The following is a 22549-nucleotide window of genomic DNA, read 5'->3' on the forward strand; positions in this document are numbered from 1 at the left end:
TACAAGAGGCCATCTCACTATTTCTAGTGCCTTTCATTACATGCGTCCATCATCTGCAGGAGCCAAGAGACATGACCTACAATAAAGAGCGAGCCTTTCATCACTTGTGTCCATAACAAGACTTGAGAAGCAGTCACATTATAGATGTATGGAGCCTTTCACCAAATGCATGAACTTTCTACAGAGCACAAGAGGCCACCTGTATCATTATACATTGTCTAGTACTGTACACCATGCCATTATATAGTGCCTTTCATAATGTTCATCTATCAGCAGTGCAAGACCCAAAAGCATTATACAGTATGTAGTGCCTTTCACCAGGTCACGATGGTCTGCATCATCACTTGTATCGGTCCATTGGTGAGGGACACATTATATGTAGTGCCTTTCAGTATTCACTTCCATCACTCCTAACAGGCCACCACTTCTGCCAGCAGTTAAAATGAGTGGCCCACGAGTCGAGGGGCTCCTCTCCATCTTGTCACTGCTTGCCACCTGCACTGGGCATGATATCTTGGTTTACATTCCTGGTATGCCAAAGGTTTGGGAGAATGGAGTGTGAAGTTCAAATGTACGTCATGATGGCATAGACAACACCGTGAGAGTGTGAGGTCCAGTAGAGTGATACTCTGAAAGCAGATGTTCACCTCTTGGCAGTGGTCAATCCTCAGCAAACCAGTCCTGGGCTTTTGTCCCCATTGGGCCGTGAGGTGGGCAGCAGTCCTGAGTAGAAGCTGAAACGGGAAGAGCTCAAAGTCTGCACCTAAGCAGAACAAGATGGCACCTGCCCTCAGGTACAGGGGAAGCTAGTCACATGACGGGATGGCATGTCAGTCCACAGTGACGCGGACATGTGGTACTCCGAGAAGAGCCTGGTGAGGTTGGGCTGACGTTCCAAGCAGATGCCTGCTGCGTGCCAAGGTCGTGAAGTCAGTCGTGAGTTTTTATAGCCCTCTCACGAGTTCTGGGAAGCTGGCCTTTGACGTGCAGTCAAGACAAAAATAGGCGGCCATATCAGAAAGACAAGTATGCGGCCACTTACCCGTCGGACACGATGCCCTCGGCGATCTCGCACACCAGCACGAAGAGCAGGATGAAGGTCAGGATCCACCGCAGGTTGTGCCCGGGGAAGTGTAGCCATGTGCTGTGGTGTATGTGCACCTTGGAGCTCTGGCTGCCCCATCCTACACAAGAGAGAGAGAGAGAGATATCTCGATTAATATAGCGCCTTTCCTTGATTTACTTTCTCACACACACACACACAACCCTTCACTTCTTCTCAAAATTAAAACAAATCAGCGGAGCCCTTTGAAGGATCTTCTCCTTGTAACTAAACTCCAATTAACTTTCTTCCAATATGCCATTGATTATCAGCCTCCCGGAGAGGCCGACTTAAGGCTGAAAGAAGTGAAAGGAGATCAATGACCCCCTCCTGCTGCTGGACCCCCCACCACGAAAATGCATCCTCACCTGATGTAACAAAAGCCTTGTGGGCTCATGCAAAAAGCAGGTAAAATAATCATGCAAGTCATGCAGATACAACTGGAAAGGCGCTATATCAAGTCTGTAACAGCCCATGTTAAACCAGTAGCCTTTGCCAGACAGCCGTTAAAAGCACAAACAAAGGCTTCAGACAAAGGCAGGCAATTTAATATAAGAATGGGCAGTTAGTGCTAATCATTGTGAGTACACCGGGAAAGGCGCTATATCAAGTTTATGGGAGGTTATTAAATCAGAGGTCTTTGCCAAGGAGCGCCCTTAAAGCATAAATGGTTTAAAAAGACAAAGGAAGGTAAAATAATGAACTATGGGCTGCTAATTCAAATCATAGGGGTAGACCGGGGAAGGCGCTATATTAAGCCTATATAACAGCCCATATTAAACCAGCAGGCAGCCTTCTTTAAACTGAGCTCAGCCTTCGTACTGGCTGAGCTGCTGGACTTCAGACGAGTGGTCTTGTTTTCAAGTTCCCTTCTGCACTCTTATCAAGCGCCTTTCACGTCTGTCCACGACACGTTACCCGAGTCCTGCTGAAGGACCCCCCCCGTACTGGCAACCCCACCGCCAATCTCCCCTGATCTTTCAAGCGAGGTCGCTTCATGAGAAAGAGTCAGTACTCACCGATGAACAGGATAGGGAAGGTGATGAAGAGGAGGAAGACGTGCGGCACCACGCTCAGCGCGTCCAGGAAGCAGCCGTTGTTCAGCACCCCCTTGTCGACGTTGTAGGCGGCCGAATTGTTGTCATTGCCGCAGAACGCCAAGGACATGGTGGAGCTGGGACTCTGTGGAGGAGCAGCAACCTTTTAGTCATCGAATTCCGCGACGGGGGTTTGGGAGCCGCGCGAGACCACCGGTGCTGCGCTTCGCTTCTGGAGAGAGAGAGAGAGAGAGAGAGAGAGAGAGAGCCGCCCCGTCACTCCGCTACGGCGCTGCGGACGAGCGAGGCGCAGATAAAGCGAAGCGCTCCTCCATGTGGGGACTGCGGCGGCGAGACCCTCACAAAAGACCCCATAACATTCCGTCCCCGAGTCGTCTGCCCCTCAAGAACGCTGCAGCCAGCCAGCCTGCCTGCCCTCCTGACCAACAAAGCTGTCTGGACCTCCGCTGCCCGCAGAGGACGGCGCTAAGAATGACCGGTGCAGCCAGGTGTCCGCTAACACAGACATGAAAGGAGACCGAAGCGAAATAAAACCTATAAAAAGACGAGGGTGAAGGGGGCGGGGCCGCCGGGCTTTTTGAAGTTTTATTGGGACCCCCGGCGGGTTACGCCGCTTGAGTTTAATTCTGCAGCACCTGCTGGCCCCGCCTACTGATCTTCATTCCAGCTGCTCCTCCATCAGCGGCTTTAATGAACTTCGCATCTAAACAAAGTGCTTTGGCTCACAGGACCTTCTTACTGAAGCAGCATGAATGCATTTGATATTCACTTCGGTCCCATAGTGATGTGCCTCAGAGAACTTACAGCCACAAGAGTACTGGTACCTCAGTCTAGTGTAATCCAGGGCTGGAGGGTCCCCATTGAACACAGAGTGCACAGAGAGGTGGATTGGGGTCTGGGGGTCCCCCTTAAATATATCTGTGCGTGACTGGGTGGACGGGTTCCCCATTGTTGACATATATAATAATTATATAATTCTAATTATTATATCATTATTATATTATTATAATTATTTTGGACAGCGAGGACATTTATAGGCCCACACGGCTACGCGTCCTCCTGCAACACACCCTCTGCATCCCACCTATTTGTGCCTCTGTTTGCAGGCATCTGACAGGTGAAGTCACCTACGGCAGGGCCGGCGCGTTTAATGAGGCAAAGCACCCCCTTCAACGTACATCACTACTAGGCAGGAGTCAATACATGTCATCCACATACAACACGTATTGCAGTTTTGGCTTTATAATACCATACTGCCACAGCACGGCGCATCCTACATAATGAATAAACTATTTTATTTTGGGGGAAAATATGTAAAAATAAAAATGGTTAGCTTAAAATCAACAGAACAGGCCTTATAAACTGTGATGGACTGGCGCCCCCTTCAGGTATTACACTCCATGATTACAAGCTCCATCTGCCTGCCCTGCCACCCTACCATAGATGAGTAGGTTATGAAAGTGGATGGTCGGACAGATGTTTAAATTCTGTATTGACCCAAATGTATTTTTATTGAGTTTAATGATGGAAAAAACTGATTGCAAAACGAAACTCTTCCGGTGTGCTTCTCTATACATGTTGGCCGTTTCAAATTCTGTACTGAAGGCTGAAGCCAATTTCATGTCATGTGACTTCTAGTCTGTGGGTGTGTCAGACTTGCTGACTGCGTTTGCTGATCTCGTTGCTGGAACATCTCACTTTACATGACTGAGAATCGCTGGGCATGTCAAACTCAGCCACCGCTTTTCTGTGACAGCCGATAACGTGCTGCCTGATGGAGCTGGTGCTGTACGAAGGGTTAACAGGTATGGCGAGTTCAGCCACAATCCCGGCCCATTTTTATTTTTTATTTTTTTTCCTATTCTGTTGTGGTAAATAAAATACAAGACATCAGACAGATGAGCTTCTCTTCTGTTTGTGAGGTTCATGGCACGTGTGGCTCCTTATTCCTCTTCTCAGCATTATACTTCCGGATGGGCATTGATTGGTTCATTTGACTGTCAGCTCTCATGCGTCCTCCGACTGGCTAAGATTATGTAAATGAAGGCCTCGATTGAAAATCGCTAAAGAAATCGTCAAATATGACATGGGCTTAACCTGCTCGTCTTGGGAAGAAAACCAATGGGGCCCCCCAGGTTCCTAACAACGAGCCAGTAACTTTTTGATTATTAACATACTAGCAAAATACCCGCGCTTCGCAGCGGAGAAGTAGTGTGTTAAAGAGGTTATGAAAAAAAAAGGAAACATTTTAAAAATAACATAACATGATTGTCAATGTAATTGTGTTGTCATTGTTATGAGTGTTGCTGTGTTTTATATATATATAAAATACACACACACACATATAAACATATATATACATATACATATACACATATATATACATATCTACATATATATATATATATATATATATATGTATACATATACACATCCACATATCAACATATATATATACACATATACACACACACACACGCTTTATGGGTGATGATTGTTTTACTCTTTTTATCTTTATTTTATTTTATTGTAGAATCAACTCCTATCTGCGCACAGCAGGGCAGCCGTGGGCGGATGCGTATGGTGTATTCACTCCATGTTATCGTGCATTGCGCTGTCACTGGTATTTTGATAAAAGAATTTGAACAACATATAAGAAGCGTATAAATTATTAAACAGTAAAACATTAACATTTAAGAAGTAAAGTTACATTGAGTACTACTGCAGTGCCTTCGGGTATACCTCATTTTTTGTTTGCCCATTACATGCTTAAATGTATACATTTTTTGGTGTACCTACCCGAGAACACGCGACATATAACCGAGCGTGGGAGAAGCATGGATTTTAAACACGCGTTGAGTTCATCTGCTGGTCTCCCTCGTGGAATAACTGGTAATGTTTGACTAAAATCTACAGCGAGTAAAACGACATTACCTCCTATTTTTTTTTTTTACGATCTCTGAGATCTTGCTTTTTTCGGTTCAAGGCTTCTTAAGCTCTTTTATGTTGTATGGTGTACTTATCCCAAACCATCATCTTTGAATGTTGCAAGACTTTCGCCTTGTATGTAGATCGGGGTAATTACATTCATTGCATTCCTAGTCTGAATCAGAATCTGATTGTATGGGTGGTTACCTGGCACTGTAGGGTTGCCACCCGTCCTTTAAAATACGGAATCGTGCCGCGTTTGAGAATGAAATTGCGCGTCCCGTTTTGAATCAATACTGGACGGGATTTATCCCGTATTTTTTTTATCATTTTTTTTTTTAAAGCAGCGTCTCATGCAAATCATCCCACACGCATTTTATGAAGATGCCTCCTTTCCTACTTTTGATTGGGTAATACTTGATGTCATCGTTAGTTTGATTGGTGTTTTTAACTGTCCAGTGAGGAGGGCGTGTCTTTTAAGTACAGTCTGCAAAGTGTTGGCACTGAGATGTGGCGTCAGCGCCATAGTTGAAGCCCCTAACGTTGCGGTCAGCAAGTCGGCTAACATCCGCCATGTGCCGTCTTTCAGTTGCGAGAAGCAGATCATAGAATGGTTGAAACTGTTGCCCCTAACGTTGCGCCACGGCGTGTGGTTCGTTTAAACCTCGTGTCTTCTCATTAAACTTTTATCTCGCGAATATGTTATTGCAATCCGCAGCGGGAGCGTTTCTATAAACTTAATTTAAACTTACGTTTTACACCGTGCTTTGTTTCCCTTATGAACATGCTTGTATGCTTAACTCGCTCCGTTCTCAATTGTTTAATTAATTTTTTGCTCTTCGCTGTTTGCGGCTGTTCCTCCATTTCCCCCTACTTCGTTCTTTTATCTCGCGAATATGTTATTGCAATCCTTAACGGGAGCGTTTCAATAAAGTGATTGAAAATAGTTTTGCATTTACCTTTTTAGTAAAAGGTGAGCTTTTAAGCCTGAGAAATCACCCCGTAAATGCACACGTTTAATTGGACATGTGTTAATATGTATGGTTACACAGTATTAAGAGACAGTGAACAACGTCAGTTACCTTTCTTCCTGCGTTTGATAAAAGGTGAGCTTTTAAGCCTGAGAAATCACCCCGTAAATGCACACGTTTAATTGCACATGTGTTAATATGTATGCTTACACAGTATTAAAAGACAGTCAAAAATTAACGTCATTTACCTTCGTTCCCGCGTGTGACTCGTGCTGTAAATCTCTTCCTTGTTTTTAGTTCACGTGATTACGTAGGAGGCGTGATGACGCGATACGTGACTCCGCCTCCTCCATTACAGTGTATGGACAAAAAATATGTTCCAGTTATGACCATTACGCTTTGAATTTCAAAATGAAACCTGCCTAACTTTTGTAAGTAAGCTGTAAGGAATGAGCCTGCCAAATTTCAGCCTTCCACCTACACGGGAAGTTGGAGAATTAGTGATGAGTGAGTCAGTGAGTCAGTCAGTCAGTCAGTGAGGGCTTTGCCTTTTATTATTATAGATTTACATTACCTGCGCATGATAAAAAATACCCTTTATTTGAGAGGTTTTTTACTAACTTTGTGCATCCCCGGCCACCCCATAAATTCCGCCCATGCCCGCCCTCTCAACTTGATAAGTGAAAGTGACAGTCTAAACGTCATTGGGTATTGCATGTTTGGTGAGTGTTGCTAAAACAAATAAATAGATTAAATTAATTAGATTTAAGTAAATGCATAAAGAGATTACCAACAAAACATATCAGGACTCTTTATTCCCAGCATACCATTATGCTTTTATGTATTATGTCTATGATTTCTCAATGCATTCATTTATTTGCGTATTTGTTTATTTATTGAATTGTGTCCGAAATATTCCTCCATAGACGCGTGGCTGTTTGTACCTTTGTTTTTATCTTCGGTTTGTTGCCATTAAAAATGAGCGTCGAAGCACCTCCGCTATTCAACCGCGCGTGCGCCACGTGCCTGACTTGCGCAGCGCCGAAACAGAGAGAGAGAGAGAGAGAGAGACGGGTCCTAGGGGCTCGCCCCCTATGCAAATGAGGACCGTGAACTTGACAGATGGGCGGCACTTAAACCAATGGGGTGGACGGAAGAACAAAGACAGGCGGGACAGTAACATTAGAGCAGCGGTTCTCAAACTGTGGGGCGGGGGGCGCGAAGATGTGAAAAAAAGAAAACAAGAATCGAAAAATATGAAAAATCCATCTATTGAAACCAAAACAAATGAACTTAAACTACATTCTGATACTAGAAAAAGAAATATACAGTTAGATAAATGTCGATAAAAGTTAAGTACGTATAATAAAATATGCATCTATGATATATCATTAATTAAAATAGAAGAAATTGATATTAGTGGGCTCCTTTAAAAAAAAAAACGTTAGGGGGCGCGATTAAAACTTATGAAAACTCGGGTCGCAAATACTTAAAATGTTGAGAAACGCTGCATTCGAGTAAGGGGAGCAGGAGGAGGATGCCGGAGTCGAGAGCGGGTGTCAGGGACTGAGGGACAGAAGCAGAAGAGTTAGCGGCGACTGCAGGGTTCGAGAAGACAGACACGACACAGGCCGCCATACCATACAATACAATACAATACAATTTATTTTTGTATAGCCCAAAATCATGTGACAAACGGTCCTTTAAAAGAGACTTAAGAGCGGCTCAGTCAGGGCCGGATTTAGACTTGATAAGGCCCTAAGCTATTTGAGACATGGGGCCCTTTATAAGTCCAGATATTCTATGTAAGTGCCAAATATGATTTTGCTCACTCGGACAATTTGTTTTGGGGGCCCCCAAGAAGGCGGGGGCCTAAGCTATAGCTTGTGTAGCTTATACGTAAATCCTGCACTGGGCTCAGTGAAGCCGTGATGGAGGAGACCGTGCATAGGCGACTGCGTTATTTCATTCCTGCGCCATCCTTACTGGTCTCCCGTTTTGAACCTCCCTCTTTTCTTTGTTAATTGCCTTCTCGGAGTCGCATGTCTTCCTTTCCTTTACTACAGGCTAACAAAGGGTTAAAACAGAACTGCAATGCCCGTGATTGTCTTCTCATTAAACATTTCAGTTAGTTGCACAGATAATTAGAAATGCACATTTCAGATGTGCTAAGTGTGCAAAAAAACGAAAGATTTGATGCTATTTGTTAAGACTTTTCATGAATGCTGATTTAGACGCTGGCACGTGGCGGGTGAGATGCCAGTCAGATCACGTGCGTGCCGTGGGTTAGCTAAACACAAAAAGGGGGGTGTACCGTGACAGGGAGAGAGGGAGCGAGCGACAAAATACACACACGGGGCACCAATGGGGGAGCAGCTTCTGCCTTAGTAGACGCGCCATTGTAGGATCTTAAATGTAATCATCCTTTTTAATACAATGAAATTGTTTTAAATTATTTCCACGGTACGGTCAGTTGTCTGGCAGATGAAGTGACTCAGTCGGCTCCCTTGCGAGTTCATTATAGCGCCTTCCGCTGGGGATTTCAATTCATGCGGCTGTTGTAAAATTTTACAAGGAGAGACCCGCCGGGTCACGTGTCTCGCTGAGGACCACGCACAGCGTCAGTGGCTTACCGGCGGTTTACTTCTCTGAAGTACTTTATTAAAAAGATCTCAGTCTGAAATAGTGGCAGAGCAGTCCGAGTCCCCGATACGCTGATATTTCATTTCTACCGCCGATTGCTTTTTTCCCCGCGCGCTCACCACGTGGTTGCTCGTGTCCGGCTTAACAAATCAAGTGATGACTCAGCCGTGCGCGCCTTGTGTAGAATGGAAATGAGGAGAGGCGCGCGCTCGCTCTGCGCGTTCACCTGTCTCCTGCCGGCGCGCTAAGTCCGATCAGAGTCCGCTTTGTGGAGGAACCCGTCCGGCCATCCATACCAGTCTTTCTAACCCTCTTATCCACTGCAGGGTCGCGGGGAAGATGGAGCCCATCCCAGCGGCAGCAATGGAAGTGCACGGCGGATAACAACAGCCACGCATCACCTCATCAGTAGACGAGCTTGCAAGATTTGGGCAAAAACCCGAGCCCGAAGTGGGCCGGATGCAGTAGATTTGTTAAAAATAAAATAAGGCATTTTATTTTGTTTGGCTCTTTTAAGTACATTTTAGCAGAGTTTGTAGGTGGATAGAACTTTATTTGTCCCCAGGGAAACGTTTTGCTTTTTACAGAAGCTTTATAAGTAAATTAATATACTGTATACATAGATATATGCTCACACACTACGCATTTAAAGTATTCTGGAAAAATGTGTTTGTAATACATACATTTTAAAGTTAAATCAAAATATTAACTTAAAGTTCTTAAAGCAAAAACTAACTAATTAAACGTTGTCAGTTGAACAAGCTTGATATGTTTAGAATGTTTATTAAACTCAGATTAAGTAAAACCAATTTAGAATTTAAGTTACTGTATATACTGTAGTACACAAGTAGGCAAAATGCAATTAAATTTGATTATGGACTTTTAACTTAGTTATCCATCCATCCATCCATTTTCCAACCCGCTGAATCCGAACACAGGGTCACGGAGGTCTGCTGGAGCCAATCCCAGCCAACACAGGGCACAAGGCAGGAAACAATCCCGGGCAGGGTGCCAACCCACCGCAGGACACACACAAACACACCCACACACCAAGCACACACTAGGGCCAATTTAGAATCGCCAATCCACCTAACCTGCATGTCTTTGGACTGTGGGAGGAAACCGGAGCGCCCGGAGGAAACCCACGCAGACACGGGGAGAACATGCAAACTCCACGCAGGGAGGACCCGGGAATCGAACCCAGGTCCCCAGATCTCCCAACTGCGAGGCAGCAGCGCTACCCACTGCGCCACCGTGCCGCCCAACTTAGTTATCCATTTTGTGAAAATTACAAAATTATTTGCATAAATGTTTTAATTAAATGCTACTGTATAATAGAAACACTTTTTTGTTGTTTATAAAATACATTTTATTTTTACACTACAAAGCACCTTTTCTCCTGTGCGTATCTCCTGTTATTCACATCATCGCTCTCAAAAGAATTTCAATGGATGTCATAGCCTGTCCTACTCCATTATACAATACAGGAAAAACTATTCATGTTTAAAACATTCAAGCAGTGTGTGGCACGGTGGTGGCCTTGCTGCTGCTGGTGCCGCCTCGCAGTACAGAGATGAAGGTTTGTATCCTGCCTGCCTGCCTGCCTGGAGTTTCTCCCACAGTCCAAAGACATTCAGGGTCAGGTGAGCCGGTGACGCTAAAATGGCCTTGGTGTGTTTCTGGTGTGTGTGTGTTTGCCCTGATATGGACTGGCACCCTGTTTACTCCTGCCTTGTGCCCTGTGCTAGCTGGGAAGGGCACCAGAATTCCAAGTTACCCAGTTTGGATTAATTGGGTTAGAAAATGACATGACATGCCATTCATATTCCCAAGTTGTCTTTTCATACCTCAGGTCATCCTCTTTGCAAAATATCAAACCGATGTCCATTTTACAAACATTTGTCAAAGATAAACACGGTAGATTTGCATTGACTACACTTTCTGCGTAATCTTAGAATTAACTGTCATGTTGATTTGGAAAAGAAGAAAAAGAGGCCTTATGCTTGGGTCCTAATTTAAAATCCTGAGGTGGTTCATCATGTGGTATATCAGCTCCCAGAAATGTCTGACTTTCTTTCCAGCTGCACAGACATGTGGGTCTCCTTTTGAAGACGCTGCAATATGTGATCAATAAAGGGGCGGTTCTTTATGCAAAATATCACACTTAATGCAAATATAGGATTGTCACTTAAATAAAGTTTAAGTTCAAACTCAATATATAAAGTAAACAGCCCTGTAAGCTCAGTTTTTTGAGTAAGTGTGTCAACGCAAGTCACAATCACAATAAAGAATACCAGCTGGGCATTCCATCTAGGATGGTCGAAATTAAAATAATCAACAATGACCTCTACATTAAAGTTTGTGGTGTGCCATGCAATGTATATGTCTGCCTATGCCACTGTGTACAGGATTTGTATAAGCAGCGCTAATGCTTGTGAAGTGCCATCTGTTGGAATGACAAATGCAATGCAGCTGTTTCTGTGATATGATATATGGTATGGGATTTGTTTGTGATAGATAGATAGATAGATAGATAGATAGATAGATAGATAGATAGATACTTTATTAATCCCCAAGAGGAAATTCACAGATGCACCATCTGTTGGAATGACAAATGCAATGCAGTTGTTTCTGTTATATGACATATGGTATAGGATTTGTTTGTTATAGATAGATAGATAGATAGATAGATAGATAGATAGATAGATAGATAGATAGATAGATAGAAAGGCACTATAAGATAGATAGATAGATAGATAGATAGATAGATAGATAGATAGATAGATAGATAGATAGATAGATAGATAGATAGATACTTTATTAATCCCCAAGGGGAAATTCACAGATGCACCATTTGTTGGAATGACAAATGTAATGCATTTTATTACTACAAATGTTTGTGATGTGCCATCTGTTGGAATGGCAGAGGCATAGCAACTGGACAGACACACAGACACTTATCCTTTTATTAAGAAGGATAAAAAGTTTTGTATTTTCAAGTCAAAAATGGCATTGATGCCTTTTTTTGGGTAACACATAGACAAAATAATCAATTGGCTTCCAAGATGGTAGCTTTGTGTTGATCTAAATTCCATCTGGCACTCCTTCCCCTGCTATTCACACTTGTATGTGTGGTTTCTGCAACGTGCTATCAGCGCATGCTCCCAACCCCCCCACCCCCTCTCTTTCTGTTATCATTGTAAAATCTCAGTAGCAGACCCCCCTTGTATGACAGTATATACCCATTCTGTCATTCTCATATATCTCCAAGGGGACCCCCCCACCTGCCCCTGTCTTTGATGACATGTGTCTAATCCTCTCACTCTCAATGACATTTCTTTCAGTGTGACATCTATGTTTGATATTAGGCTTTATTCTGTGTGTGTGTGTGGGGGGGGGGGTTAAATTTGGTATTTTTGAGCTGTCGTAGCGTTATACATTTTTAAGAACCTGGCAACCCTGGAGCTGGGCATCAGACATTGACCGGTGAAAGAGGAGGAAGGCTAAGCCACGAGATCCCACAAGAGAATGAGGCTAAGTAGACCCAATTTTTGTTTTTTAATTTTAATATTTCTGTCTAAATTAAACTTTTAGCCTGTGTCATGCATGTGTGTCGGAGGTCACCTTCACGGGCTCAGTGGAGGAATGCAGTAACCTGCCAATACGAGAGGGGGAGCTACTGCTAACTTTGTCTTCTCTTCCTTTTGTCACGGTGCCGAGTAACTGCCCAGTGAGGGCACCAAGCCCCGCCCCTTCCTGTCTGACCACAAATAAAATCCTGGTGTCCCAGGAGGACGTGTCACATTTGGCCCAAGTGAACTGTGAGACGGAGCTCTGAGAAGCCACACCAGACCTGTTGATTTCAAAGCCAGGGAGAAGTGCAAAGACGCAAGTCAGTCATTCTCCAACCTGCTATATCCTAATACAGGGTCACAGGGCACCGGCCCACCTCAGGACACACACACCAAGCACACACGAGGGACAATTTAGAACCGCCAATGCACCTAACCTGCATGCCTTTGGACTGTGGGAGGTAACCCACGCAGACACGGGGAGAACACGCAAACTCCACACAGGGAGGACCCGGGAAGCGAACCCGGGTCTCCTAACTCCGAGGCAGCCGCGCTACCCACTGCGCCACCATAGTGCCCCTTGTTTGTTCAGTTTCTCTTCATTTTGCACTCGCCTTGGGACAAATAAAAGGGACGACGCAGTTGCCGCCTGAGACTTCTATGTGGTTTGAGACTGTCACTAATCCACCCGACCACACCTGCCTATGACGTGACAACGTGTACGGGTTCAGTTGTTTGCTGAAACGGTGAAAAGGCTTTGGCGTGAACGAGCCTGCGGAGGAGTCAGGTCACAACTTAAACAGCTGTGCTGGGCTAACGGACGGCTGACATTTCACACACACACACACACACACACACACACACACACCCACACACACACACACACACACACACACACACACACACACACACACACACACACCTATTCTTTGACATTTTGTTTTCCTCCCAGTTCAGCGTTTGGTCCTGTTGAACATTCCGGTACGTCTTAAGTTAATCAGAAGAGATTAGTTTATCGGGTCGGAGAAGTCGATTCTCAGAGGTAGAGCTTACTCAGCTGAAAGCTCCTTTTATATTTTCTGTGTTATGTCGACACGTCTGCTGTTTGGACTAACTGGGACTTTTTCCTGAAGTCGGCCGTTGCCCCCCAGTATGCCATGCTGTGTCACTTGTCACTTTTTCTTTCAGTACTCTGCACTGGCACTGCACTATAAAACCACACGTGTGAATTGTAGGGTGCCCCCCCCCCCCATGGCCCCCCTCGGCCTCCTAGCTTATACAGTAGATGTACGAGTGGAGCCGTTCCATAGCTGAAGAGTCAGGGGGTCCGCATCTTCATTTATTCCCACTGGGATGGACTGGATCGTGTTTGGAGGGCGCACATTTTCCTTTGTATCCACGACTCAGACACACTGCTATCAGGGCAAGACACTGGAAGACAAAGCCTCTTAGACTCCTGGTCCTCTGAGGGTCCTCGTTCTGGGATGACACTTTACTGGGTTGTGTGGTTCCGTCACTCGACAAAGAGCCAGTTCATCCTGTGAATGGCTTTCTGTGTGTGAACTCGGCTCTTTGAACTTTTAAAAGGTTCCTCATTTGTGGGTGAAGCAGAAGTCTTTGATGAGTGTAGTCGGCAGGATAGAAGAGCTCAAGAAAACCTGAACTTTGCCCGTGTGATTCGATATCTAGCGAGGGTCCTGATGAAACCAGAAACGCAGTGGGAGTTCACAAAGCTGTTATCATCTGCTCACGGCTATTCATGGAGCCTATCACCGCTCTAATGAAATCGAAGGGTCTTACTGGGACCTCCGTAGGGTTTGTTCTCTTTGGGTTCTCTTTCAAGATCGCCCTGAAGAACCATTTTAAGACTGTTGGGCTACTGGGCAGAGGGCAGGACTCAGACTGGATGGGCACCAGGACTACCCCCCACGCAGCAGGAGGAAACTGAGGAGGACATGCAGACCTCCATACAGGCAGGGCCAGCTCGAGGGCACATGGTGTGCCTAAGTAGTGTTGGGTGCCAGCCAGGGTTGCCAGGTCCTTAAAAAATTTATAGCCCAAAGACAACCTAAAAATTGAGAATTTGCCAGAAAAAAATACTTGAGGAAGACAAAATGTCACACTGGAATGCAAGCGGGGGGTTCTGGGTGGGGGTTTGGGTGTGTGTGTGTGTGTGTGTGTGTAGGGTGGGGCAGGGCTGGGTTGGTGGTGCAGGTGGGGGGAGTTGGCATTGAAAGCGAGAGGATTAGGTACATGCATGCCATCAAAGCCAGCGGTTTGTCCCCTCTCTGACATATTTGAGAATCACACAATTGAGGAGGGGGGGTCCCCCCTTTAATGACAAATCATGTATGCAAATGCAAGTTACAAATGAACGAGTGCTGATTGGATGAAAAACCTGGTAATAATGTAGATCACTATATATATCACATTGTTTTTAAAAAGAAGTAGCCCAAAAGACCGCAACCCACCAAAGCCCACATTTTACCCATAGATGCCAATCAAAAATAACCCAACTGGGCAGGAAAATGGCAGACCTGGAAACACTGGTGCCCACGTCCACAATTCATATATCACGTTGAAGGTGGGAGAGGATATCCCCCATTGGACATTGGAGTGCGGTGAGGGTGGTGAGGAAGGCTAATACAGGGTGTTTGGTGCCCCCCCGAACTGATGGCACCCTTCAGCCAGTGCCTACTCATCTAACAGCCCCACATGCAGGCACTGATTTGGTAAGAAACTTTAACTTGGGTCCATGAAGCTGCTGGGGTTACAGAGGAAGCCTTCAGGTGTCGCTCTAAAAGACCAGGCAGTGCCACTCCTGCCATTGACATCATTGTCATTATTGTTGTTGCAGGGGTGGGTGATGTTAATTGCCCCCCAATCACTTCCTTTTTTTTAAATTTAAATTTCTCTTTAAAACCAGAGGACCACTTTGTTCAGACTTTCCTCCCTGCTTGTCCTGTCACTCCTGGTGTCACCTGCATTGTGGCCACCCGATGGCTCAGCTTGTGTCACAGATGCCAGCACGTGTCAGCTGCGTAGCCACTGAATCACTCATGGCAGTCGGCATGTCCTTCGGTAAATAAACAGTTTATGCAAAGCCATCCTGGCAGCGTCATGTGAAGAGGGACCCCATTAGAAGATGATGTCGCCGGTGATTCCCCCGAGGCGAGGTTAGCGTTCACATGAAGCTGCGTGATGTGTGTGTCTGCATTCGGGGTGCTGGGATTTGAGGGGGATTTCATTATTAATGGGATTATTAACAGAGGGGCTCACTTGAGGAGACATTCTGACATCGTCACCGCTTGTTTCCAAAGTCTCCTGTTTTTCTTGAAATTCATGGACCCTTTTTAACCAGGGGGTCCTTGTTAGGAGACTCTGCAGCCCACAAGTCGCTAGACGGGGTGACAATGGGGGCGCCTCTCTGTGTCACTGCCTCTCGGCTTTGTTCATCCAAAGCTTCTTATTTCTGACTCTCTCTTAATCCAGGTGAGGTTCACAGGGTGGCACTGGTCTGTAGGAAGACCCAACCATGAAGCGGCCACCAGTCTAGTGCAGCAGACCCAGACACACAGCCATTCCTCCTAACGTAAGGCCACCGCAAGCCCCCAGTTAATCCCCCAGAGCCTTTATGAGAGAACAAACATCAGAGGTGGGTTTTCAGAATCACGTCATTAATTTAGGGGTGCAAACCTTGGAGGCTCTAGTAGAAATGAAGTCGAGGGAGCGGAGCTTCAGGTTGGAGATGCTCAGCATGGCACGTCTCATGTCATTTTGTGTCACACTGAGGTGACTGAGTCCATGAATTTCACAAATCCATTTTATCTCGATGTCTGGTCCTCGTCAGGGGACCCCTGCTTCACGGCACCTTGAATGGTGTGGCCATTGGAGTTAATGTGGAAGTCCGTCAGTGCAGTCCATTATTCTAGGATGGTGACGTTTGTCCATGGCGTTCATCGTCTCCACGGACCACTGCTGTTGGTGGTGAGCCGATCTACTGGTCACTGCTGGCAGGGGCTCTCGTTCTTCACAGGTCACAATGGACCCTGTCTGGCCAATGAACTCGGATGAGCGCTTTTGAAGGATTGCTTGGCCATCACGGCTCCACACCACAGGACTCGGTGAAATCGATCGTTTCAATTATTTTGACCCATCGCGTTTCGGCCCCCCCGAGGGTTTTGCTAATGTGCTCATTTAGACGCTGCATTGGCACAGCAAGAAAGGCCACACAGTCAACCGACGTGCACCAAGCTGCATGACACAAAGATGACCGCGTGAGGAAATCGACTCATCCAACCACAATGGGGCCTCTGAAATACTCAATGTGAGCAAACGCGGGAGCCCACAAGTCGCTGGTCCAGGACAAAGCGGGCGGGTGACGAGAGGGGGACGTCACCACTGATTTTACCATCTCTCCCGTTTATTGTTCACAGAATTCACTAACCCTTTTTAGCTTGATGGTCTTTTTAAATAAACTCTGCAGCCCAGAAGTCACGAATCTTAACAAAGCGGATGGGTGACCCACAGGGGGCGCTCTGTGTATCGTTGTCTGTCGGCTCCACTCGTCCAAATTATTTCTGACCTTCTTAATGTGCCTCAGGGTCACAAGGTCAGCATTGGCATAACTGCAGCCCGCGATACCCGTGATGCAAGTCACATGACGCCCACAACATCCGTCACCAAACCCGTGGCCATCGAAGCCCATATGGAGTCCTAGGCAAGGTCCCCCTTTGGTGACCCCCCTTCTATTATGAGTGTGAATTTGTTTATACAAGGGGGGGGGGTCTTGGTGTTGGGAGCACACAGTTACGTTATATTAAGGAGAGATTTTGCACCTCTGCTTAAATAAATGGCAGCCCTCAGATGACGGTGCCCTGCACTCTTTAAGACAATGGCTGTTCCTTAATGGCATTTTACTGGGTTGTGCAGTTCCTCATAGAACCACTGCTTGGCAAATCAGAGGAGGGTCCTTCGATTGTGGAATTGAAAAGCGCATGTGGACAAAATATACGAGTAGGCCACACATGGCGGGACAAGGACAGAGCAAGAAAAGCCAAAGTGAGCAACCAGAAGTCCATCTAAGATCTCACAGATCTGCTGTCTTCTACTCGTGGGTGTTTATGGCACCCTCTTACAGATCCTTCTGGATGGTTCCCAACTCTGACACCTTCATTTTTTAAGAGTAGTAGACAGCCACCTATGCCACCTAATGGGTTGACCGACCCCACACGAAATGCCCATCGTGTGTTCATAAAGTCTACGTGCAGACCTGCAGAGCTCCGCTCCATTGAGGGGGCTGGCGATGTTACTCGGTACCTCCAGTTACACTGTGATCGAAGCACAGCTGGCACCACCATTAAGGTGAATTAGGCATTCGCCTAGGGTGCCAATCATAAGGGGGGGGGGGGGCCCAATCACATGGGTTAGCTACCAAACGGTCAGTTGGCACATTAATAAGCTTGGCCTAGGGTGCAAAATAACTGGGCACTGGCACTGGGTTGAGGTTAGTGTTGTGGGGGGATATGTGACTCAAATAATAACAACTGTCAAGTACACCAGCTGGCATAAACATATGGGCAAGGCTGACATTGAGGGCGTTTTGGGACTGGCATGGTGAGCATTGTGCTGTGTTGTGACTGATGGCACAGGCATTGGAGGCTGCAGTTAGACCCGTCTGCACAGAGTTACACTCGCGTGTAGGAAGATACCAACTGTGCAGCAGGCACACAGTCATACCACCTTTATTTATTGAGCATATGGAATTTGGGTACAAAATATTAAGGGCATACATACAGTAAAATGAGCATAAAAGTCTACAAGGTGTAAAATATAAGATATTACTGTAGGTCAGTTCATCTGCTGAAATTGCACAACTGGGACTCTGAACCATTCAATTAGTTCTTGAGTTGGACTGGGAAAGTCCTCCTGGTCTCTGCGATAAAATCTTATGGAGCATTGGAAGGCCACGCTGGAGGAGGTCTTTCTTAAGCATTTTATATAGCGCCTTTAATATGGGTACATTCCTATAGCACCTGTCTTATATTTAAAAACTCAAATGTTTATCTATCTACCTAATTATATAGTGCCTTTTATCTATCTATCTATCTATCTATCTATCTATCTATCTATCTATCTATCTATCTATCTATCTATCTATCTATCTATCTATCATATAGAGCCGTTCATCTATCTATCTATCTATCTATCTATCTATCTATCTATCTATCTATCTATCTATCTATCTATCTATCTATCTATCTATCTATCTATCTATCTATCTATCCTAATAACTTTAATAATAACTACACAAAACAGATTGCTGAACTGCCGCACATTCGGAAAGCCAACGAAGGACATGAGTGTCGCCCTGTCGCTTTGCTCGTCGATCTGCGCGCACTCTCGGTTGGCAGACAAAGTGGCGCATAATGAAGCCTGTGGGGCGCATTGACGGGCAGTCAGTCAATTTCGACACGCTCGGCAGCCTATCGGTTAACGACACATGACAGGAGAAATAAAGCGACACAGGATCAGCCCGGTTACGTGCGCGCGCCGCCTCGCTTGATGCTCGCCCCCGCACCCTGTCGTTCCTCTTATTTTTCGCTATTTGACGTGTCAGCAGCTCCTGTAAGTTGAATAAACTTGTAATTAAGGGTTAAATTGACGTGAGGTTCATCTTAACGAATGCCGCTCACTCCTCACGGCAGCGGTGCTTTAGCGCGTGCGCGGAGTGCAATCGACGCACTTCGAAATCGTAATACACTTTGGATAAAGCCTTCTGTTAAACGAAGGAAGATACATTTTCATCTAAATACCCTCAGTCATATTCAGAATAAATAAAATGAACGAATGTGCGTGCCATTGTGAAGGGTACGTATGTGCAAAATTTCAAAGAAGGAGAGACTGCAAAAACACTAAAAAAGTGACAAAATTCAAAAGTAGATCGAACAGTTTGTGAAGCGCAGCGTATTACAGGAACAAATGTGCGAGAACAAAAAGAAACGGTGCAATCACCGTCATTTAGTGGGGAACAGGAACGCGACATTGAAGGCGGCAACGGCAACTCTTTAAACTGGGAGGCGGCGGTCACAAGCTGGGTGAAATAAAGGAAAAGAGAAATAAACATATAAATAAATAAGACAATTAATTAAAAAACATAATAATAATAATAATAATAATGCGGTGGGTTGGCGCCCTGCCTGGGGTTTGTTTCCTGCCTTGCACCCTGTGTTGGCTGGGATTGGCTCCAGCAGACCCCGTGACCTTGTGTTCGGATTCAGCGGGTTAGAAAATGGATGGATGGAGGATAATAATAATAATAATAATAATAATAATAATAATAATAATGCTGTCGCACTGCCCAGGTGTTGTTTTTGCCTTGCGCCCGATATTTGTTGCTACCCTAATCTGGATAAGTGGGTTAAGATAATTTCTGTATTATCTATCCATTTTCCATGTGTAAGATGTTGGACTGGACTGTCATAGCCCCCGTCTCCCATGTAAAATTAAATTAAATACAATTAATAATTGACCTTCATCAATGAGATATTTTAAGCAGCGCTATAAGAGGGCGATAGTCATAATAAAGCTTGATGGAGTCCTTGGGATGAAGACGCCATTCAGCTTTCATGTATTCAAGCAATTTAGTAAAGTCCTGTGTGACACCAGCCTTGCAGCCACCATGGGCCCCTCAGCTTCAGGGGTCTCTATAGTTAGCCAGTGCGCCCACTGCAGAGCCGTCTCCGTGGGGTCATTTGGTTGTGCTAAACCCCATCACACACACACACACACACACACACACACACACACACACACACACACACACACACACACAGCACACCGCATGTCGATTCCCCTAAACGCTGTATTGCTTGATGTTGGGGACTTTATCACATCACACCATCACAAATGCCACCTTTACCATTTTGGTCTGGACACAAGGCTGGCCCACTCTTTATAGTTGACATGTGACACTGTTAGAGTTCATTTTGGCCGTCTTTACTTTATAAACTTCTGTCGTCACTTGTCCCTCTGTTGTCGCGCGGTCCGTACTTAAGTTTTGCTGTCCCCTGTGGCCGTTTATTGTGTAGCGCCTCACGCGTGTCACTTTAGTTACCTCCTATTATTTATTTATGTATTTATTTATTACGCTTTTATTATTCCTCTTGTCTTTTGTTAATCTCCGACCCAGAATCCGAGATGAACGCCTAATCGGTGTAGAGATGAACTGCAAACCACAAGGCTGCTGCCTCAGCGACTCCTCGTGTGTCCCCGAGCTACGAGTTTAGAAATGTGGACACCTGTGGAGCTTCCTGAGACGGCCGTTCAGCAATGGGGTCCTGGAGGCGCCCCCCGATTAGATATTCCGCCTTTAACACTTCGCCAGGCCGTCGCTTAGTTGCGCTTCTCCGCGTATAGAGGATGCCGGTGGCTCTCTAAAGGCAGCCACTTCCTTCTTTATGTGGGCACCCCGGTGTATAGCGACTCTCTGCCCGGTGCACGGGGTCTCTCCGAGTGCGCTGGCATATTCCTGAACGCCCCAAAGCCTGGCGCTGTAGATGCCAATGTCCATTTTTTTTCCTTTATATAGATCAGGTGTTACGTCACGGTAACGCTTTTAAAATTCCTCTTCACTTCCTACCAGCCAAACTCTCGGATCTGCAGGTCCTCACGCACTTCGGACTTGTACGTCCCTCTGGGGACATTTGGCCAAAGCGTATTCCCCGAGACAACGATCGCCGTCTTTAGCGTCCGTGGCCCAGTTGGCAAGGTGACAAGGTGGCCCGCAGCTGTCAATGCTAAGGCCGCGATGGCACAAGCTCCCATCGAAAAGCCCCGGGGGACCCTCATGTGCATGCTACGTGAATCGGACTCTAGTGAATTGGGATTTTGTTGTTGCCGGTCCGTCTTTAGTCGAAACCCAATGTTGACCCGAAAGAGAGGCAGCCTAAAAAGAAGAGAAGGAATCAAACGAAAAGGAAAAGGAGGCACTCACCGATTTGTACCTGCCGGGCATCATTTTGACCCAAATGCTCGAGATCGATCAAGCTCAGCCACGTCGTGGACACCGGAGGCTCGGCATTGCGTTTCCAGGTGTGTACGGTGAAGGAATCAGGCTGGATGCGCTTCAAATTCCAGTAAAAGTGCGCTTAAATCCATCCGCGTTCCAGAAAAGCCTCGGCACAAAAGGCAGAATGCGCGTCGAAGCACAAAGAAGGAGCATCCATAACAGCGCCGGCGTCCCCGGCGATCCGTCGACTTGACGCGCGGAGCTCAGAACAGCGCGGCTCCCCGGCCGGCCCCCCTCCCCTCCCCCAGCGCAGGAGCTATCCGGAGTGCTGAAGCCGCTCGTCACCAAATCGCCATCGCGTGACGTTCCCTGAGACTCGCCGGCCGCACGCGCCTCTCGCATCCTCGGTAGGCGAAAACGCCGTGCCCGCCTCCTCACGTCAGCCCCGGCGCCGCAACAGTTAAAGCGTCAGACCGAGCCGTCCGGACGGGCCTGGGCGCCCCGGTTCGGAGGGACGGATAGGCGACAAAAAGACGCCTGCTAATGGGGCACATTTAAAAAGACTCAATGTCATCGTGTGCAGCAGCCACAGTATAAAGAGCATCGCTTGGCTTATAGCGCCGCGGCTTTGTGGACCAAACAGCGAACAGCGCCCCCTGCCTCGCACCCGCAACCCTCGCTGCCCAGGCGCTTAACAGAACTTAATCTGGCTCGTCCAACCACATGGTGGCGCACTCGGGCCGTGTTCATATCGCTCCTTTCCAACTCAGTTCACTAATCCGATTTGCTTTTATTGTTTAACAATAAAACTGGCAGCGAGGCGTGACGTGAGTCGGTGGGAGGGGCTAAATGGTGGCCTCACATTATCTAGCGCCTTGCTGCACCAAACCCAGCTGTGGATTAACTGTTATGCAAAATAAGCACGTGCTTGGGGCACGGAGGGGAAAGGGGGTTCAGAGTTCACACCCCCCCCCCCCCCCACACCTTACTATCATGGCCTTAAACCTGTCACTTCATGTATTGATCTTCCAGATAAACAGAGCTGAGAAAATTTCAGACTACATTGACATGACTCCAATCTGATTTTTTGCCTTAATGTGACACAAGGCTGATATTTTTCAGTGCTGGGTGGACATTGAAATCCAATCTTTTCAAATCAGGTTTGAGACACTTTCATATGTGGTCCCAGATCTGATTCGTGACCAAGTGACATGAAAGAGAACGTTCAGATTGAGGTTGACGTGTTTTGTTTTGCTGATACTCAC

At 46.2% G+C, this 22549-nt stretch overlaps 1 protein-coding gene across 4 annotated transcripts in view; it reads right to left on the minus strand.

The window, feature by feature from the left end:
* The window catches only part of abcc8 (ATP-binding cassette, sub-family C (CFTR/MRP), member 8), a 380635-nt gene extending 358973 nt beyond the window's left edge, over nucleotides 1-21662 (minus strand). For 2 of the 4 annotated variants that reach the window (XM_028796118.2, XM_051923357.1), the window contains exons 1-3: nucleotides 21270-21660; nucleotides 2122-2284; nucleotides 1043-1184 (exon numbers count right to left, since the gene is read on the minus strand). In XM_028796118.2, coding sequence (XP_028651951.1) covers nucleotides 1043-1184; nucleotides 2122-2284; nucleotides 21270-21293 — 329 coding nt within the window. In that variant the 5' untranslated portion in view covers nucleotides 21294-21660. Of the gene's footprint in view, nucleotides 1-1042; nucleotides 1185-2121; nucleotides 2285-21269 lie in introns of all 4 variants that reach the window. The other 2 variants (XM_051923356.1, XM_051923355.1) reach the window with 2 other exon arrangements.
* Nucleotides 21663-22549: the final 887 nt, after the last annotated feature.

The sequence above is a fragment of the Erpetoichthys calabaricus genome, chromosome 2 (assembly GCF_900747795.2).
Source record: "Erpetoichthys calabaricus chromosome 2, fErpCal1.3, whole genome shotgun sequence".
Lineage (NCBI taxonomy): Eukaryota > Metazoa > Chordata > Cladistia > Polypteriformes > Polypteridae > Erpetoichthys > Erpetoichthys calabaricus.